This window comes from Cygnus atratus, chromosome 1 (assembly GCF_013377495.2).
Source record: "Cygnus atratus isolate AKBS03 ecotype Queensland, Australia chromosome 1, CAtr_DNAZoo_HiC_assembly, whole genome shotgun sequence".
Lineage (NCBI taxonomy): Eukaryota > Metazoa > Chordata > Aves > Anseriformes > Anatidae > Cygnus > Cygnus atratus.
In genome coordinates, this window is record NC_066362.1 from 66,096,109 (window position 1) to 66,113,187 (window position 17,079).

Consider the following 17,079-nt stretch of genomic DNA (forward strand, 5'->3'; position numbering starts at 1 on the left):
TGCTCTGCTTCATCTTGCATTTCTTGGTATTTTTCTGTACGTTTCCTTTGAAACTCCTGATTTTTAAAAAATTGAATTTTTTGTCTTCTTAAGCTGTTTGTAATGTGCTCGCAGTGAAATCTGGTCCCACAGAGGAAGGCTGTTCTCTGAGAGTTGCTTGGCCGGCATGGCTTTCTCTAAACTAGGATTTTTTGTTCCCCTGTTTTGCTCCCTTTGAGTATCTCCTTTGGATGGAAGTGCTGAACAGGATGAGATTGCTGAAAGATCTTAATTTTTTAATGTTGAAATTTTGGATTCTTGAGTGTATGAACTGCCTGGTGCAGCTGTCCTCGCTGTTATCTGTGGGACTTGCTGTTTGGAGAGTTTGGAGCAAGCCTGTATAAAAGAGAGCCTGCCATCCTCTCTTGCTTAGGGAGATCTGTGAATAGTTAAGGTGGTTCTCATTGTCTTACAAATATTAAGCCTCATGGGAGACTTAGGTATTTGTCCCTATTTTGTGTGTATTGAAATACAGCAGAGAATAGTCAAGTGGGTTGCCTGAAGTCACCCAGCCTGACAAAGATGGGAATAGGTTTCCTGGCTCCCAGTACTGTACTTTAAACCACAAGATTAGTCTTTTTTGAAAAGGATAATCTGTATGTTCAAAGAAGGCTTTATAAAGCTCCCATTAACCCTGGTGCCGTACCTAGTGAAGAATCTAATTTATGTTCTGGCAAATGAAAGCAGTTTCGAAGACCTTAGTGCTGCAGGTCACTGTCAGACCTTCAAGGTCTGTTGCCACTAGTTTAATTTTTCTCCTGCTTGGATTTGCCTCTGTCTATCGTTTCTAAGAAAGGAGGAAACAGCTGTACTCATGGGGAAAGATTTCCAGAGATGTCCAGTTGCAGATAACCGAGAACAAGGTCCACATGTGTTTTTTTGCTCTGCCTAGTTAATATACAGAATGGCTGATGATTCCATTCCTTCCTTGAAAGAAAGAGACACCTACCAGCAAAGCTCTTTTTATTGTATTTTATCACTCAGTCGAGATCTGAAGATCTGAATTCCAGTAGCCAGTGACTGGAAATGTCCTTTCAAACCAAAACGTTGAACTTCAGGGTTTACCCCCGAGTACTAGAGCTACCTTATCTGAACACACTGCAGAGAGGAAAAAAATTCCAGTATCGTTCTGTTATCTCCATCGAACACAGTGTATTTGAGAAGTAGCAGTAAGTTAATCTCAACATTGCTTTTACTCAAAGATTGCAAGTGTTTTACAGGGTTGGGTAAAGATTATCCAGCCTTTTGGTTGAGGGGGAGGAGAGAGACAGACAGACAAGTTTAGCTCTCATCACTGAATGCATGAAGTGAGAATAAAGGCCAGGGCTTTCCTGATCCCATCCTCTACTAATAACACTTTTACAAGCTGGTTATGTAATTATCTGTTACCGTTGTTTTTCCCCGCTTCAGGCAGATCAGCTATTTTATCCAACTGAAGCGTTTTGCGCGGATCTTTGGATAATCCAGTGTCATCACTGAATTTCAGGAACAAAGCTGGCTATTAGGTGTAAGAGAGATAACAGACCATTGTTTCATTTTTAAAAATGTGATGGAACAAGTCTGCATTTTTCTTCTTACTCTGAATGTGAAGAAAGAATTTGGGAGAGGAGAAACGTACTCTGAAATACGGTCTGTAGGATAAGTGTTACAGCGATAGACATAGTTTCTTGTGCATCTGGGCAATGGTTTACTGTCCTCTCCAATTATGACACTATTTGGCACTGTTTATAATATGTTTTAATAGTGTAGTTAGTGTTAACGTTTATATACATAATTATTACTAACATTAGCAACAATTTGCCATTTCTGGCTAGTAACAATTACTACATAAATAGCCAAGTGTTTGTAACAGTCCGCAAATTTATTGGCTGTAAATGCAGCATCAAGTTGAGCTAGAGAGGAATTCCTGTATGGTGTGTATGTTGAAGACGATATTCATCCTGTGTGCTGGAAAGGCAGAGCTACAAACACTCCATCACCTCTTTATAGCGCAGCAGTGCCAGATGTGGAGTAAAACATGGAGCGTCCGTCCCCTGAAGGCACGATGGGCTCTGTTTCGTTGCCCTCGGCAAACACGAACCTGAGCTGGGCTCCTTCCAGACCTGGTAGTTCATTGCCACCTCTGGCCAAGGGGCGATGGTCGGGGTGGTTGCGCTTCTCCCATCTGTACTAGCGTTGAGTTATTCGGAGTATGTCGCAAGAAACAGCTGTTGAGACTTTCCACTTAAAACCCCTGCATGCTCCCAGCTTTTGGCTTTGTTTTTCCAAGCAGGCCCTTCTCCCTCCTGCCTCTCCCCCAGCTGCACGAGTGGGATGTGAATTCCTGTGGGTCCGGGGCTCTCGTCTCATCTGCTCTAGGCAGCCGCCCTGGTCACTAGGCAACGCTGCTGGGTCCCCCTGGGTTTTTCACCAGCATCCTCTGGAAGATGAGGGCTCAGTGGAGCAGGGCAGGTCTGTGTGCTGAGCAGGAGTGCCCGGGGAGCGTGGGATTCCTGTCGGAGCTGGGCGGCCGGCTGGGAGCGAATGCTGGATGGGGGCTAGGTAGCGGCTGCTGGGGAGGGATGCTTTGAGCTTTAAAAGCTCTGGGGGTGCTTTTCCTCATGTCTGATGGAATACAGTTTTTGGACAGGACTGAAGTTTATGAGGACTGAAAGAGGTAACTTCTTGTATTTATGTTGATACTTGGTTCTGCGGCGCCATGCGTTACGAAGATGGCAAAGACGGCGCTGCGTGAGGAGCTGTGACTCACACTGCGATATTTAACAGACTTGGAACACCATTTCCTGTGACAAGCCTATCCCCTGGAGTATATAGCTCTCATTCAGACAGTAGCATCTGTGTTCCTTACAATAATAATAATAATAATAATGTATAAAAGCCATTAATTTTTATTGAAGTGTGTCTGCACTGTGCAAGCTTGGAAGAAACTCCTGGATTCTGACAGACAAGCAAGGTGCTGCTTTTGGCTATCCAGAGTAGTGTAGGCTGTTATCTAAGAATACAAACGCGGACTGTTTGTTCCATTTCCACAAACTGATAAGCCAAGGAATAGATGTGTATTTTTAAAGCTTATTCTTAGACTTGAGACTAGGCCTGTTGCGAACAGGCAGTTTATACATCTGGGTGGCTGGCTGACCACATCATCAGGATGGATATCAGTTGGCAGCTATTTTCTTTTTTTGCCGTTTTTTCTTTGCTTAATGAATAACAAAATGCTGGAACTTGGATTTCAGCATACCACCACTGCGAGATTCGTCTCTCAACCACGTGCACTGGTAGAAATCCACAAAGTATCTGTGTGTCACTACAGGCTCTCTCCAGCTTTTCTTTTGTTTGACCCGGAGCGAGGAGGAAGAATTTTTCGTGCTGATAGCACTTTAAGGCCGATCTCCCCGCTGAGCCACAAGCCAGGGTTTGTTTGCGATGGGTACTCTGTGGACTGCACTCAGCGCAGCAGCTGAAGGGGAGTCAGAAGAATGGCTGGCTGGGGAGATCAGATTAAAGAGAAAAGCAAGGCTTTACAGCCTTTTTTTTTTTTTTTTTTATCTTAATGCATTTCACCGTTTCATCCCGCTTTTTCAGGCAAGGGTGAGCAGGAACCTTTTCCCCATTCAAAAGCCAGGCTGTTGTTTTCACTAGAGGGGTGAAAGGGTTGGGAGGGAATCACCTGAATTCTTAGAGGATGATCTGTGCTTTTTGCTTGCTTCAGCACACAAGAAAATAGTGGTTTTTTTTTTTCCATGATGTGCTTATCTAGCAGCAGCTAATAGCGTCCTGGCGGGTGGGGGGAGCCATGTGAGTGCCGGAGCATCACTCTTCACTGTTACAGGAAAACTTTGATGGCACGAGTGCAAAACAGCTGCATAGCTTGAATGCCATGCATTAGCAGCGCGTGCTGGCAGAGAGCAAATTGCTCGGGAGTTTTGGATGGTTGTGCACTAGAAAAGTGGAGGTTGGCCCTAAATGCCTCAGTCTAGAGGTATTGAGAGTGGCAAAAATTCCCTTAAAAAAGTTATTTTCCCAGTCAGTCTTGACATCTTTGCAGAAACTTTCACCAAGCAATCCATTCCAGATTTTGGCGTTCGTCCTTTCTCTTCCCTGTGCTCATGCTGAGCAGATGAGCGCAATGGCCAGACCTAAAATGAAGAGCATCTACAGTCTGATCTCATCCTCCCTTGTTGCCTTTGGCTGGAGAAGAGGAGGAGCTTTGAAATCGGATTATTACTTCGAGCCTCTTGGCTTTGGAGCTACAGACTGTTCACCACGTTGCCAATGGGCTTAAAAGCTTAGCAGAACTCCCACTAGGTGCCCAGGAAGCCTCTTACCCTAGGAGACGGTGACATCGCAGGATCAGCTGTTCTTTATTTATCGTGCGGCAGAATTGTTCGGGGAGGTGCCATAGCCAGCCTGGCGATGTTGTTTCCAGAAACAATGTCAAGAGCAGGTAGCTGTGCTGGCGTTGTTCCTGCCTACCTGATTTCACTCAGCCAAGGCACGATATCAGTTACTAAAATTTTTAGTCTTCAGCCACTGGTAGTACTTAGTGCCACTGGTAGTACTTAGTAAATGGGGACACTAAATCCAGCGTTTATGGAGAGAGGGGGTCAGGGGTGTCTAAAACATCCCATCTGGGGGGAATTCTAAGCCTAAAATGGTGAAGTCTACAAGTAAGTTAGCAATCTGAATGCATGTTATTCCATACCTGTGCAGCTACCGGGAGAGAGTCTTTAGGCAGTAACAAATGGTACCTTTCTTACAGAGAGACAAACAGGATGCAATTTGAGTGGACTTGGTTTCCTCTCATGCTGTTGTGTTTGGAGGTTATTTTCAGCTAGAGGAGCTGAACTTGTGGCTTGGGCCGTAGTGGTCAGCTACGATGTGGGAGCGTTTTGTGTTGCATGGGGTTTTTTTGGTGGTTGTTCGTGTTGTGTTTTGTTTGAGGGCATGACCCCAGTACCGTTCCCATAAAGGCTCAGATCTCTGATGAGAAATTTAAGCATGCTGGTGTTGAGCTTGCTTTTCTTAATTGCCCTTCATGGGCCTCTTGGAAGTTTTCTGTAGGGTCTGCAAACCACAGGCTGGTGACCATTTGTTCTACTGAGGCTGAAATTTGTCTCTCCACAATGCTAAAGCCAGTTTGGTGCCCTGTGTGATGCTTGCCCCTCAGCCAGCATAACTGGCTTATGGTAAATGATGTAGATTATCTGCTCTGAAGGAAGAGGGGATTATTTTGAAAAGGAGAAATGATCCTGTGGAGGAAAATAGCACAATCTCCAAATGCGTTGGCTGCTAATACAACTGATCAAAAAGAAAGATGGCAGTGGCATCAAGTGTCAGACCTTATGGGTTCTCTCTTAGCTTTGCTGCTGAATGAAATGTGTCCCTGGTAAGGATGCTGGGCTTTGTGTTAGTTTCTCCATCTGTAAAATTGCTCTGTATGTGGGTGTGTGCCCCCCTTTCCTTCACAGGTGCTGTAAAGCTTTATTAAATGTTTTTGAAATGCTTTGATGCTCTAGGATGAAAGCTACTCTGGAGGCATAAAGTACTAATGTGTAACTATTAAGCAGAAACTAATCAGTTGTTACTTCAGACCTTCAGATATACCCTGTCCATCTGAAAAGGTACTTTGTAGGTTGAAGAAACTGAATGAGCAGCAGTTTTACATCATATAAGTGCTGACAGTGCATAAAACTCATAACGAATGTAGTTCTTGTCCCAAATCAGTTACCCTGCAGGCAAGGTGAGCTAGGAGGAGAGGAAAGTGTTAATAATAAACAGTAGGCTGCTGGGTTGTGAGGGAGACAGGACTGATGGTTCTGAAATCTCTTTTCAGTACAGTTTAGCCACCCAGTGTGAGCTGTTCGTATTTGTTTGTATTGCACAGTAGTGAAAAATCCCAGTTGCAGAGCAAGCTGTAGTGTGCTGTGCAAACAGGGGAGAGTCCCAGTCCCCAAGGGGGATCAGAGGCAAGCAGGTTGACACAGAGTACAAGATGACACCACCATTCTGGGGCTGTGGGATAGATGATAGCTCAGTGGTCTCGGGTCACCAGCACTCTAGTGCTCATCCCAGATTTTTAAGCATCCTGATAGAAAGGCTAAAGGACAAAACCAGGGTATGTCTGAAAACCAAACCTAGACAGCTGTAGCCTAACCAAATATGCTCATCAGAATTGGAAAGGGGTTGTATTTTGAAACCTACTTGGGCTGAAGTGAAGGGAATTCAGTGTTTGTGCAGCCCTGCCCTTAGCCAAAGGGAGCTGTTAGGGGAAAGGAAGATTATGGCTACCTACTGCCCTGCCAGCACCCTGGGATTTGGTCTTTGCAAGGAGCCATAATGTGGAGGCAATACGAGAAATTCTCTGTGGCTTTCTGTTTATAACCATCTCCCTAGTATAAAGCTGTCATCTCACACCTCTGCTTGGCCCTGGCGTAACATTATGCTCCTATTTACAAGGGCCTTGAAATAGCCTTCAAAGTCTGCTTACAGAAAGGTGAGGGAGGAACGTAGAGAGGTCTCTCAAGACACTGGCAGACATTAAGGACTGACCTAAGAAAGAGGAAAATGAAAGACCTTTGCTGTGCCTGCCTTCCCCTCCCTAAATGATAGTCCCTTTCTGGCAGGGCAGCTCTTCTCAATCAGGTGTGTGCTTTTCACCATGATGTCTCAGATAAGAGGCTGCTTGCAGTGCCAAGTATCATTGAATCCCCTCACCTTGCACCCCTGAAGCTACCATAGAAGACCAGCTTGGCTTGTGGTCCCCCTGGGGACAAGTAGATGATGATGTTTCCTTGAGGAGAGCTGCCAACCCTCTCCCCAAGATACAAATACAGACTGGAGGAGCCAGAGGCACTTTTTGCTCAGGAAGCCATATAGCCCCAGGGCATCGCACATAAAGGGAGCCATGCAGGTTTCTGCAGCGTCTTTGTGCCCAGGACTGGTGAGGCTGGGAGTGTAATCTCTCAAATACTTGAATAACGGATGATGCCTCCAACCAGCTGCTGAAATTAAGATAATGTGGCTGGGAGACTCCATCAGGACCAGAAACCGTAGCTGCTTTACTGCAGCCATCTAAACCCACCGCTGTGTGCACTCCTGGGGCAGAGTGCAACACCCTCTCTGTTTGTCACCTCAGGCTGGCAGCCTCAACAGGGTCCATATTTTGAGCACTGTTTCCATACAACGGCAGCAATCACATCCAAGGAGTGCATGGTACTGGGCTGCAGAAAGGGATCTGGCTGCAGGGGGTGCGGGGTTTAGGCAGGTTGAGTACATTGCAGGGACCAAGCACCATGGATAGACCAACAGGCTTGCTATGGGGCTGACGCAGCAAGCAGCCTGTGGTGTAGCTGAAGCCTGTCACCTCAGCCTTGGGACTGCATCCTGGTTGCTGTTGTGTTGACCTCTTGCTGCCATTTCAGGCGGATCAGTTGGGTGCCCTTCGCACCAAAAGGAGGGCATCATGCTCTTCTCTTTGGGATGCCTTGAGGAGGGACAGTCAGTCCCTCCCAGAACCCCTGCATCCTGCATCTTGAGCTGCTGCTTCTTCAGGGACAGTAGGGACACGTGGCGCTTGTTGGAAGTGCTTCAGACCTGCAGCTGACTTCTCATCTCCTTGCACCATCTAGGTTACTGTACCCTTCTTTTCACACTCCCTGAAAGCCATGAATTTGCCAGACTCTTGCCTGGGTACCTGCCCTCATTAATTATCTGTGAGGGGAAGAGGACATCCTGGCTTCATTTAGCAGCAATGCAGAAATTTCAGCACATGAGTTGGGGCTGTCTCAGCATGGCCACACGGGTGGCTTTCGGCGATCTGCTAAACCCCTCAGCAAAAGCTTGTTGAGTCACTTGGGAGCATTGCCATGGAAAGCTGATAATGGCAGCTGTATAGAAATAGAGCTGAGGGGATTGGGCTTTTAAACTGGTGGCTAACTTGGACGAGGCTTAGCCATGCTTAAACTGTTTATGTCCATCAGATCCAGCCATGGATGATTCAGCTCCAGCACAGAGCTGAAACCCGTGGCCCTGCACCTCCATGCCCAGCTGTGCCACGACACGTGCCGGACCTCCCTGCGATTTTGGAGCCTGTTTTCTGAAAGCGGGGCCGGGAGCTCGGTGAGGCCATCCTTCCCCAGCGTGCCAGGAGCTGGAGCCCACCCTGCCGGCTCCTTTCCCAGGGAGCAGAGGGACGGGTTCGTGGCCTCTTGCCCGGCCCGGCTCACCCTGCTGTGGGCCAGCGCTCCTCCCGGGCGAGGTGGTCACCCTTGCTCCTGCGGCCGCCTTTTCCCAACAGCCATTGCATGACTCAGAGGGGATTTAGTCGGGGCTGGGGGAGGGAAAGACGTTAAACAGGCTTTTCCCTAATGAGGTGTGACGCCAGCTGGAGAGGGGGAGAATCCTGCTTTTCTCCTGTCTGTTGCTCTCTCCAGCTAAGGGAGGAGGAGGAGATGTGTCCCCCCCTTCCTCCGCTGATTTGCTGCCTCTTCTGTTTCCTTTCTGTTCTGTCCCCAAAGCGTTTTGGCAAGGTTCAGATTTCTGCGCTCACAGCTCAGTGCTCAAAGAGAAAGGGGAAAAACAAAAGGGTTGCAGGCGCCGGGGGGAGGGATGGTGGCAGGGAGGAAGCCCAGGCGCTCGCCCGGGCCTGGCCAGAGCGCAGGGACTCGCGCCCAGGGGCAGGCCTTGCCCTCAGGACCTGGAGCTTGGTCGTCTCTTTCTCCTGGGAGTCCTTTGCCCACCTCTGCTCCATGCCACTCTGCTGGCTGCTGTTGGAGGGAGGACTGGAAAAACAAGGTTTATCCCTCCTCCTCCACAATCTGGGCTGCGAACCCAAGCAAGAGGATCCCAACTCTTTGTTCATGGTCCTGAGATGTTGAGGTCTGCATTGTGTCATGCTCTACGGCATTCCCGCAGCACCCTGGGCATGTGGGAAAAGTTCAGCATTTAGACCTTTTTGGGGTAGAAAGCCAGAGAAATGTGTGTGGATAGAAAATGGTGGCGCTGGCACTGATTTGAATGGAACCAATGGACCCATCGCTGGGAAATGAAGGCACCTCTCTGCTCCTGTCCTATCACAAGTAGCAACCCAAGAGAAGTAGACCGAAGCTTCACAGGACGGTGTGTCAGCACCATTTTCTACGACAATTAACCACCCCAGCCAAATAATGACCCAGAGGTGGCCGGGGGGAGGCGAGGCAGCTGAGGCCGGTCCACCCTGTGTGTCCATCCTTGCCCAGCGCCCGAGGCATGTCCCCTATCTCCCCGAGCGACCTGCAGGCTCCCAAAATGTAAAGGTCACCCCCGGGCCTGGAAAACAATCATTGGTGATACAGGGCTATCTGAGGGGATTGTGGCTGCTGTTTAATGAGTGCTAGTCAAACAGCAGGCTGAAAGGGCTCACGGGAAGCAATTTAAATATCCCTTCGTACAAAAGGCTGTCACATCCTGGCAAAGGCAGGCTGGTGACTGACGGCTTTAGTGCACAAATGTACTGCGGGTGAGGGAAAGGGGGAGGGATATCCTGAACTGGAGGCTTACTGTTTTCCCCTTTATTCTGTTTCCTTGTGTGTCATTTTGCAAAAGTTCATTGCGATAACTTATTTGAACATAACCGGGGGTGCTTTAGCACATCATATACCTTTCTTCCCCCTCTGTCGGGTATGTTTTGTTAGAGTGCAGATGACCACCAAAGTCCTTTACAAACAAAAGAAGTCAATGCCTCCAAAATACTATCTGCTTACCAAGTGAATTCACTTGGTAATTATTATTTACATAGCATGATTGCTGTTTGTATAGCAATAACATCACTCTACCTAAGTGATGGCAAGCAGTAACTGTAGTTTTTGCGTTAACTTCTTATTAGGCGGGATAGTCATCTCAAGGCCAGAACTGAGATTTTTGGGACTTTTCCTACCTTTTTCCTACCTCTGTGGCAGAGATGCTGTGTCAGGGCTGCCCCTTGTCCTTTCTCTGCCTTAAGTTTTCCCTTATAATAGATATGTTTAATACATTCTTCACAGGGCAGGTGCCAGGCTTCTGGTTATGAATTGCTCTGGGTACTATGCGAGAGGTAAATAAGAGTGTTGTTGATAATGAAAATATGCCATTAATATGTTTCCAATAAAAAAAACTACAAGCAGCATTTAATCTGCAATCTATTATCAATAATTTTATTACCGCAGTTACTGCGGTCTAATAAAAAAGCACTTTCCCTTCTTTATTGGGTAAGTGCCAAAACGTTTATCCTTTATTCTCTGGCCATTAACCTTTATTCTGTAGCCATTAGCTTAGCCGTTTGTGTAACAGTCTGTGGAGTAACATTCAAGTAGGAATTTGTATTCAATCCATTATTTACTCTGAAACCCAAAAAGAATAGCTTCTTATGGCTATGTTATTTATCCATATTAAATCTTATTATGAAGGTAACTGCTGATGATCACACTTACAGGCAATAGATTTTCTTACTGTGAGTGCTTCTTCTTGAATATGAATAAAACTGTAGCTAATCTATGAGCATTATGAAAAATGAAAAGCTTGAAATTGCTAACTGAAAAACACAAACTTTGCATAACTTTGAACAACTACATTTCAGAAATTTATTCTTTTTGTCGATGAGTTTCTGTATCACACCTTTATACAAACTCTGTTGTGCTGAAATAAGCTGTAATATTCTCCATTGCTCTGTGAAGGGTTGAGGCTTTGGGGCCAGGTCATGAGGTCTGACATCCCTCCACCCTTTCTTTCTCCCTTATTGAAAAAAAAAAATGAAGAGAAATAAGTTAAAAGCAGGCAATTTTGATTATTTCTTTGAGGCACTTGCTTGCTAGCTTTCACCCATTTCTGCGTACCCATCTAAATTTGTGCTTCTCTGTGTGAGTGGCTTTTTGGGATGCGCTTTCTGAGCAAATCTTTTAAATGAACTCACTAGTTGTAGTAAGTGGAAAACAAAGGAGAATGAAACTGTTGGTTCCTGCCTGTCAGCTGAACACAGCAGAAATCATGCGATTCTTATTAGGGTATAGTATCTTAACCTCAGTGAACCATATTTTTCTGTTTACGGACAAAAGCTGGAGAGTGTTATTCAGTAAAAGCTTTTCAAGGTCTCCCCATAAACTCTTGTGGTGAGGACGTAATAGCAGTATTTTTAATGATGGGGAAGGTCGGCTTACCCAGCATACGCCCTGCTGCTGTGCATGTATTTTAGGCCCTTTGGCTCTTTTTGGTCGTAATAAACTAAGAGCATATTCTAAGGAATTAGTTTGATGGGTGGCATTTTTTTCTCTCCTTTCTGCTCATTAGGAACTGGAAGCTGCTCTTCACAGGGATGATGTGGAGTTTATCAGCGACCTGATCGCCTGCCTTCTTCAAGGTTGCTATCAGCGCAGGGACATCACGTGAGTAACCTCGCTCTGTGGCTTAAGCGCTTTGCAAGGGGAGCTAATTAACACAGTCGTGGGGATGTTTCACAGCTTTGGAGTGATGACATAGCAGTGATCGGCAGTCACCAGCAATCAGGCCAGATTCTTTATTAAGTGGAAGGGAATTCCAGCTCTTCCTGGGCTGAGTTGCAGTTTTTCAATTTTACAGACGCGTTGTTAAGCAAACTTCTCTGAGAGAGAAAAATTTTTCGTATCTCATGCAAATCTATTTGATGCTCTGATGTAGCACTAAAGCATACGAAGAACATTCACAAATGCTCTTATGCTCTGAATTCTATTTGGTCAATTTAATGATGCCACAGTAAGAATTTAAATTATCATGTGTCTTCAACAATTTATATATGTTGTGTAGAATAACACTTGCTGCTGTGCAGCCACCTCGCTTGCGTGGAAGTTCTCTCTGCTTTACAGAGAGACAACTGTAGTTTTTTTCTTGGAAATAAGCATTGAAAACAGTTCAGTTGCAGGATGTTGGAAAGTGGTTTGACATGTTCTCTTGATGTTTCAACATTCAGAGACACTTTGTTAGTGTCCACCTAAGTAGTTTCCCAAAATGAGACATTTGTAGAACATCATTCTTTAGAGGGTCACTGCTCACACAGTGCAACGTGCTTCCAGTGATGATAAAGGCCTGTTGCAGTGCTTTTCATTTGTTCTTCTCCTGTGAATCATGTTAATAGCAAAGCATAACTGGGGAGATGAAGACAGCTTGGCAACAGTTGCTGTTGCTTAGAAGAGGTGTTAAGCAATTCTGCTGTGTAACATTCCCCTGTTGTGCAGGGCTTAGGCTGGTACGTAGATGTAACCATAGGTGCTTGCACTGAAAATGCAATTTGGAATTAACAGATGATATTGAACCAAAAAAGATATATATCTGCCAATTAAGTAGTTTCTCTTGCATTGATGTGTTGACAGTCATCCTGAGTGTATATCAGGGCCTGAACCAGGCAGCTGCACTGCATTTAGTGTCTGTGAATGAAATTGATGTGATGAGAAGCCTGATTGTAAAGTGATGTATCACGATATATACAATCATGTATATGCCTTCTTCATTGAGATAGCCACAGAGCAATACAAACCTGCTTATAAACATGCCGAGTTTGTTTCTTCACACTGGAAACACCAGAAAGGTAGTGGTTTAAGTGTTTTCCCAACCTTAACCAGCCAGCTCACCCTTGTAGAAGCAGAGGAAGATTTGTATTTGAATTTGATAAGTTCAGCATTATCAGGTTCTCCTTAACTCTTGAGATTTAAGACTGTCCATTTAGCAGTTGCACTGTTTAATTGCCTCCCCTTTCTAAGCTGTTTTAATTAAGAAAAATCAGGCATGAATCATGAGTGAGTTGTTAGGCATTGGCGAGTTGTTTGTCTTTTGGGGAAGTTTGCACACGTACACATGCGTATGCACTCATGCAGAGTAACATGACTCACCCAGCAGCTCAGCAGTGTGTAGTTATTCAATATTGTGTGTAGGTCCCAGTTAGTGTGTGTGTAAATACAGCCTTGGTTAACAATGAGGTGCAAAAGATGCAAGGAGATAATGTCATTGCAGAAGGAAGAGATGGTAACCCAAGCGTGTTTCTGTGCAGCCTAGGCAGTGTGTGTGCAGCGTAGCTAGGTACCCACGGAGCTGTTGCTCCATGTCTGTCCAAGTATGAGAGGTGCCGTATAGGGGATGGAGGAGTGCAGAGTTACAGAGAACTTATGCCTTACCCAAAAAGTTGTGCTAGGGAAAGCATGAGGGTCCCTGAAGGCGAAACCAGCAAAAGCCTTTCAACAGCACCTCCTGCAGAAGGTGACAAACCCATGGATGGGGGAATAATGAGAAGAGTATTTTCCCCAGAGGAGATGGGAACAGAGCACAGCAGGAGCAGTGTGGTGGGAATGGCTGAAGGAATGTATTAAGAAAACTGTCTGGAGCTACTGGGACTCTGGGGAGGTGGGTTTGGAAGCCCTGCGATGAAAGCAATAGGAGGGGTACCTGGAAACAGAAGGAAAGGTATCGTATGCAGAGGGATGTTATGAAAGAAGTAGTATTAAGATTTGGTCTGAATCTTAATCCTAGTCTAGTTAGTCTAAGCTTAGACTAATTGTTAGTCAGAAATCTGTAGATAAATGAAAGTGAAAATGATGGCGTGGTTATGTTTCTCAGAAACATACTTATCCAGCTGTTTATTTCATGCTTACACAACCAGCTATGGAGTATTTATCCAAAATAAATGTGCATTTTTAAAGCCTAAAATTCTCACTGTTCCTTACACATTTATTTCTAACAACCTTTTTCCCTCTATGCTGAGCTCAAGAGCCTTGGCTCATGTACAGCTTTCCTACTCTTAAATTTGTCCTCCTTTAATGGTAAGCAGTTGAGCCTCTAACTGAGCTTCGAGTGAGTACTCAGTGGACAAGGATGTGCAAATGTAAGAGGCAGAATTTGTGTGGAAGATGAGTTTAAATCTGGCTTTTTTTTAGATGGGCCAGGACTCAATGTATTTTTCTGTTGCAAACGGTAGGTATTTCTCTTGCGTGGGAAAAATCAGCAATCTCACAGACCATCAAAGTGGCATTACAAGAGCAATTTCTACAGTCATTTGTGCTCTGTATCCTTATGCTGAGGCTGTGAGCTGTTAGCCTCTAGGCTGTAAACTTTGTTCCTTGTTGCACCTAGGAGGGGAAAGTAGGAGCTTGTTTTCATTCTTGGCTTTGGGCTGGGGCACTGAGGCTCAAGCACAAGATGCTTAATATAACTTCCATATAAAATACAGTTTAGCTACTTCTCAGAGGGTTTTTGAGTTTTAATTAGTTTTGTGTAGCATCTTACCTCTTTGATGGCCAAAATGTTATCTGTCTATGCTTTCTCACAGTCTGTCTGAGGGTAGATTGCAGTTCTTGTCACATCTGTTTTGACGGCATGCAGAACTTACGGCTGAGCTGGGTTGCCTGGCTTTAATCATGCATCATAAAGGGGTATAAAACTGTCACATACCTTTGCTAATTATAATGTGCTCTCAAGTAATTTTGGAAGTGGAACCTAACTGTGAGAGCCCTTCTAATGCACAATTTAACATACTTTAATTTGATTTGCCTATTACTTGGAAAAAAATATTAATTCTATAGGGTTCTGTGATTCTTGGTTTTGAAGTAGAGCAGTGTAGTTTGCAGCTTTGCCTTGGTTTTGATATTCTTTGACAGACTTTTTAAAAAGGAATTACATATGAGAGAGACACTTTTTTGCCTTGCTTGATGGTTAAGGCGTCTTGACTGTCTGCTTAGAGCTTTATTTGAGTTATGGATATCTGCTTTTAACTACTGAGATTCCTTAATGAGATGCCACATGTTATTCTCCAAATTGTTACTTATCATAACGATAGCAGCTAGGAGCACCCTTTGTTGACCCGATTCTTGGTGTGTTAAGCACTGTAGAAGTAAAGAACCTTAAAGATGGTAGTCTGCATTTCTGGTTTCCCGCATCTTTAGTGATGACCCAGTGGCTGTTCTTGTCTGGCACCGGGTGGTCAGAGGACTTGGCCAGATCAGTTTCCCTTTTGCTGTCTTCCCTTCATTCCTATCCAAATAATTTTATGCCATGATCTTCAGCTTTTGTTATTTTTTAAATGTCCTTCGTAGGATTCATATACCATCCATATCATTTAACTACTAACCATGTAATAACTAATACCCTTGAAGCTTTTCTACAATCTCTCTGCTCAGTTTTGTGCTATAGGCACAATTTGGTTTGATGTCAGTGAGTTTACCTGTACATTTTTCCAACCTCTAGCTCTTAAGCACAGACTTCGAAGTGTCTGTTTTCTTTTAATTGTTTCAAAATGCAGCTGCCTGGAAAGTGGGGAGTGACAAGGGAGAGAAGTCTCTATAGAATTTTGGGTTTATACACAATTTTTTTTAAGTAGTTTGAAAAAACACTCATGCTTGCTTCAGAATCTCTCTGATATAAATTGGGCAGCTGCATAGTCCCTAGGGGCTGCCACTTTAATTCCAGCAGGAAATGCGACTTGATGACTTATATCAAGACAGGAAGATCAGAGCTTCAGCTAACGGCAAAGGCCACAGCAGGAGCCTTCTGCAGCTGTTTTTAAGTAAGAAGTGATGGTGTGACATGGATGTGTACACTCAACTAAAATAATCCAGAAAAGCTCCTGCTGTTCAGCATGTCTTTGGGTGAAACTCATTCTTCACTGCTCTGTTATTGTGTTTTTGCTATTTTTTAATGTGATGGCATAAAAAGTTTCAGTGACTTTATCATAGTTCTCATTGGGAAATGTTTTGTATGCTGCTGTTGTCTCTTGAAAAAACATTTTAATTACTTTTTGTTATAACACGTTTTACTTCTGATTTTTTCAACATGGACAAAGGTGCCAGAAAGTGAGGAACAAAACAATCTCTCTTTTCTTGCCTATGACCCATGAGACATTGATTCTTTTATCTCAGGAGATTGGCCCATCGCTGTAGCTGAAAACTGTCTAATTGACTTTCATGGCATCACAGAAGGCATTTGCTTACTTAGGAACCTCAATTATTTTTTTTCTTGTCATTTCTTCCCTGGGATTTTTTTCTTCCCAAGTGGACCATCTCTTTTGTGCCTACCTTAGGCTCTTTCTGGATCCGTAAACTAACCTTGCAGTCTTTGGCCTGTAGTTTGTGTTTGTTTCGCTCTAATGTAAATACCAAGAGGACATTCCTTAACTCCTTCCCCGCCCCCATTTGACTTAATTATTTCTCTCCTATCCTTAGTTCTGGTGTTGAGAAATATTCCCAGTGTGACCTCTGAAGAACTGTATTCCCTATCTGTTGAATTGTCAATCCAGAATACTGCCTCTATTCTGCTTACTTTCTAATGCTTGTTCTCTAATCACTCATTTGAGTGATCATTAGAAAGAGAGAAGGGATAATCTGAAATCTGCCAGCCCATCCAGGCAGAATGCCTGTTTTTGAGGACTGTGTTTAAAGCTCTATTTCGCTTCCTGCTTCTACTTTGTCACTTTTGCCCATCCTTGTTCTTTGTTCTGTGCACTGTGTCTTTCAAGGGTATTTTGAGGATTACCCCAGGTCTTGTGTTTTGGTAAAATTGCCCTCAATAGAATGGTTAACATCTTGAAGTTGTCTTTCTGCACATGACTCTGAGTTGCATCTTTTCAAGAACTGCTGTGTATTGATCTGCTGTAGGGAATAACGTTGCAGGTTAACTGGGATAGCTGGCAGACCAGTGACAGATTTTCAGTGTCATGGATACTGGGGTGAAGCAGGCTGCAGAAATACCTGAGCTAAGGTACCGTGACAGTCTGAGCGGATCCAACACCTTAGTCAGTGCCATAGCATCTGGGGCAGACAGCCTGAGCTCCATCACAGCAGACCTGGGGAGCAATACCTCTTGGGAAAAGTTTTAAGATCCAACGCTTGTGCTTGTGCCAGTGACCTTGATTATAACTGTTTCAATGGCCCAGTCACAAACCACCTCACTAACTCAGAATCATATTCATGAATGCTAAGTGAATATCAACAAGATCAGCATTATTTACAGTCTGACTTTTAACAAGTGCTGCCTTTCATACATCATGGAGATTGGTGGATGGCCCCTTGAATCGAC

The 17,079-nt window shown here is 44.6% G+C and overlaps 1 protein-coding gene across 1 annotated transcript in view; it reads left to right on the forward strand.

Moving 5' to 3' along the window:
- The window catches only part of LOC118250102 (chromatin remodeling regulator CECR2), a 93,238-nt gene that overhangs the window by 36,338 nt on the left and 39,821 nt on the right, over positions 1-17,079 (forward strand). Inside the window, exon 2 of the mRNA XM_035550799.2 lies at positions 11,338-11,432. Within this exon, the coding sequence (XP_035406692.2) occupies positions 11,338-11,432 (95 nt within the window). The remainder of the gene's footprint in view (positions 1-11,337; positions 11,433-17,079) is intronic.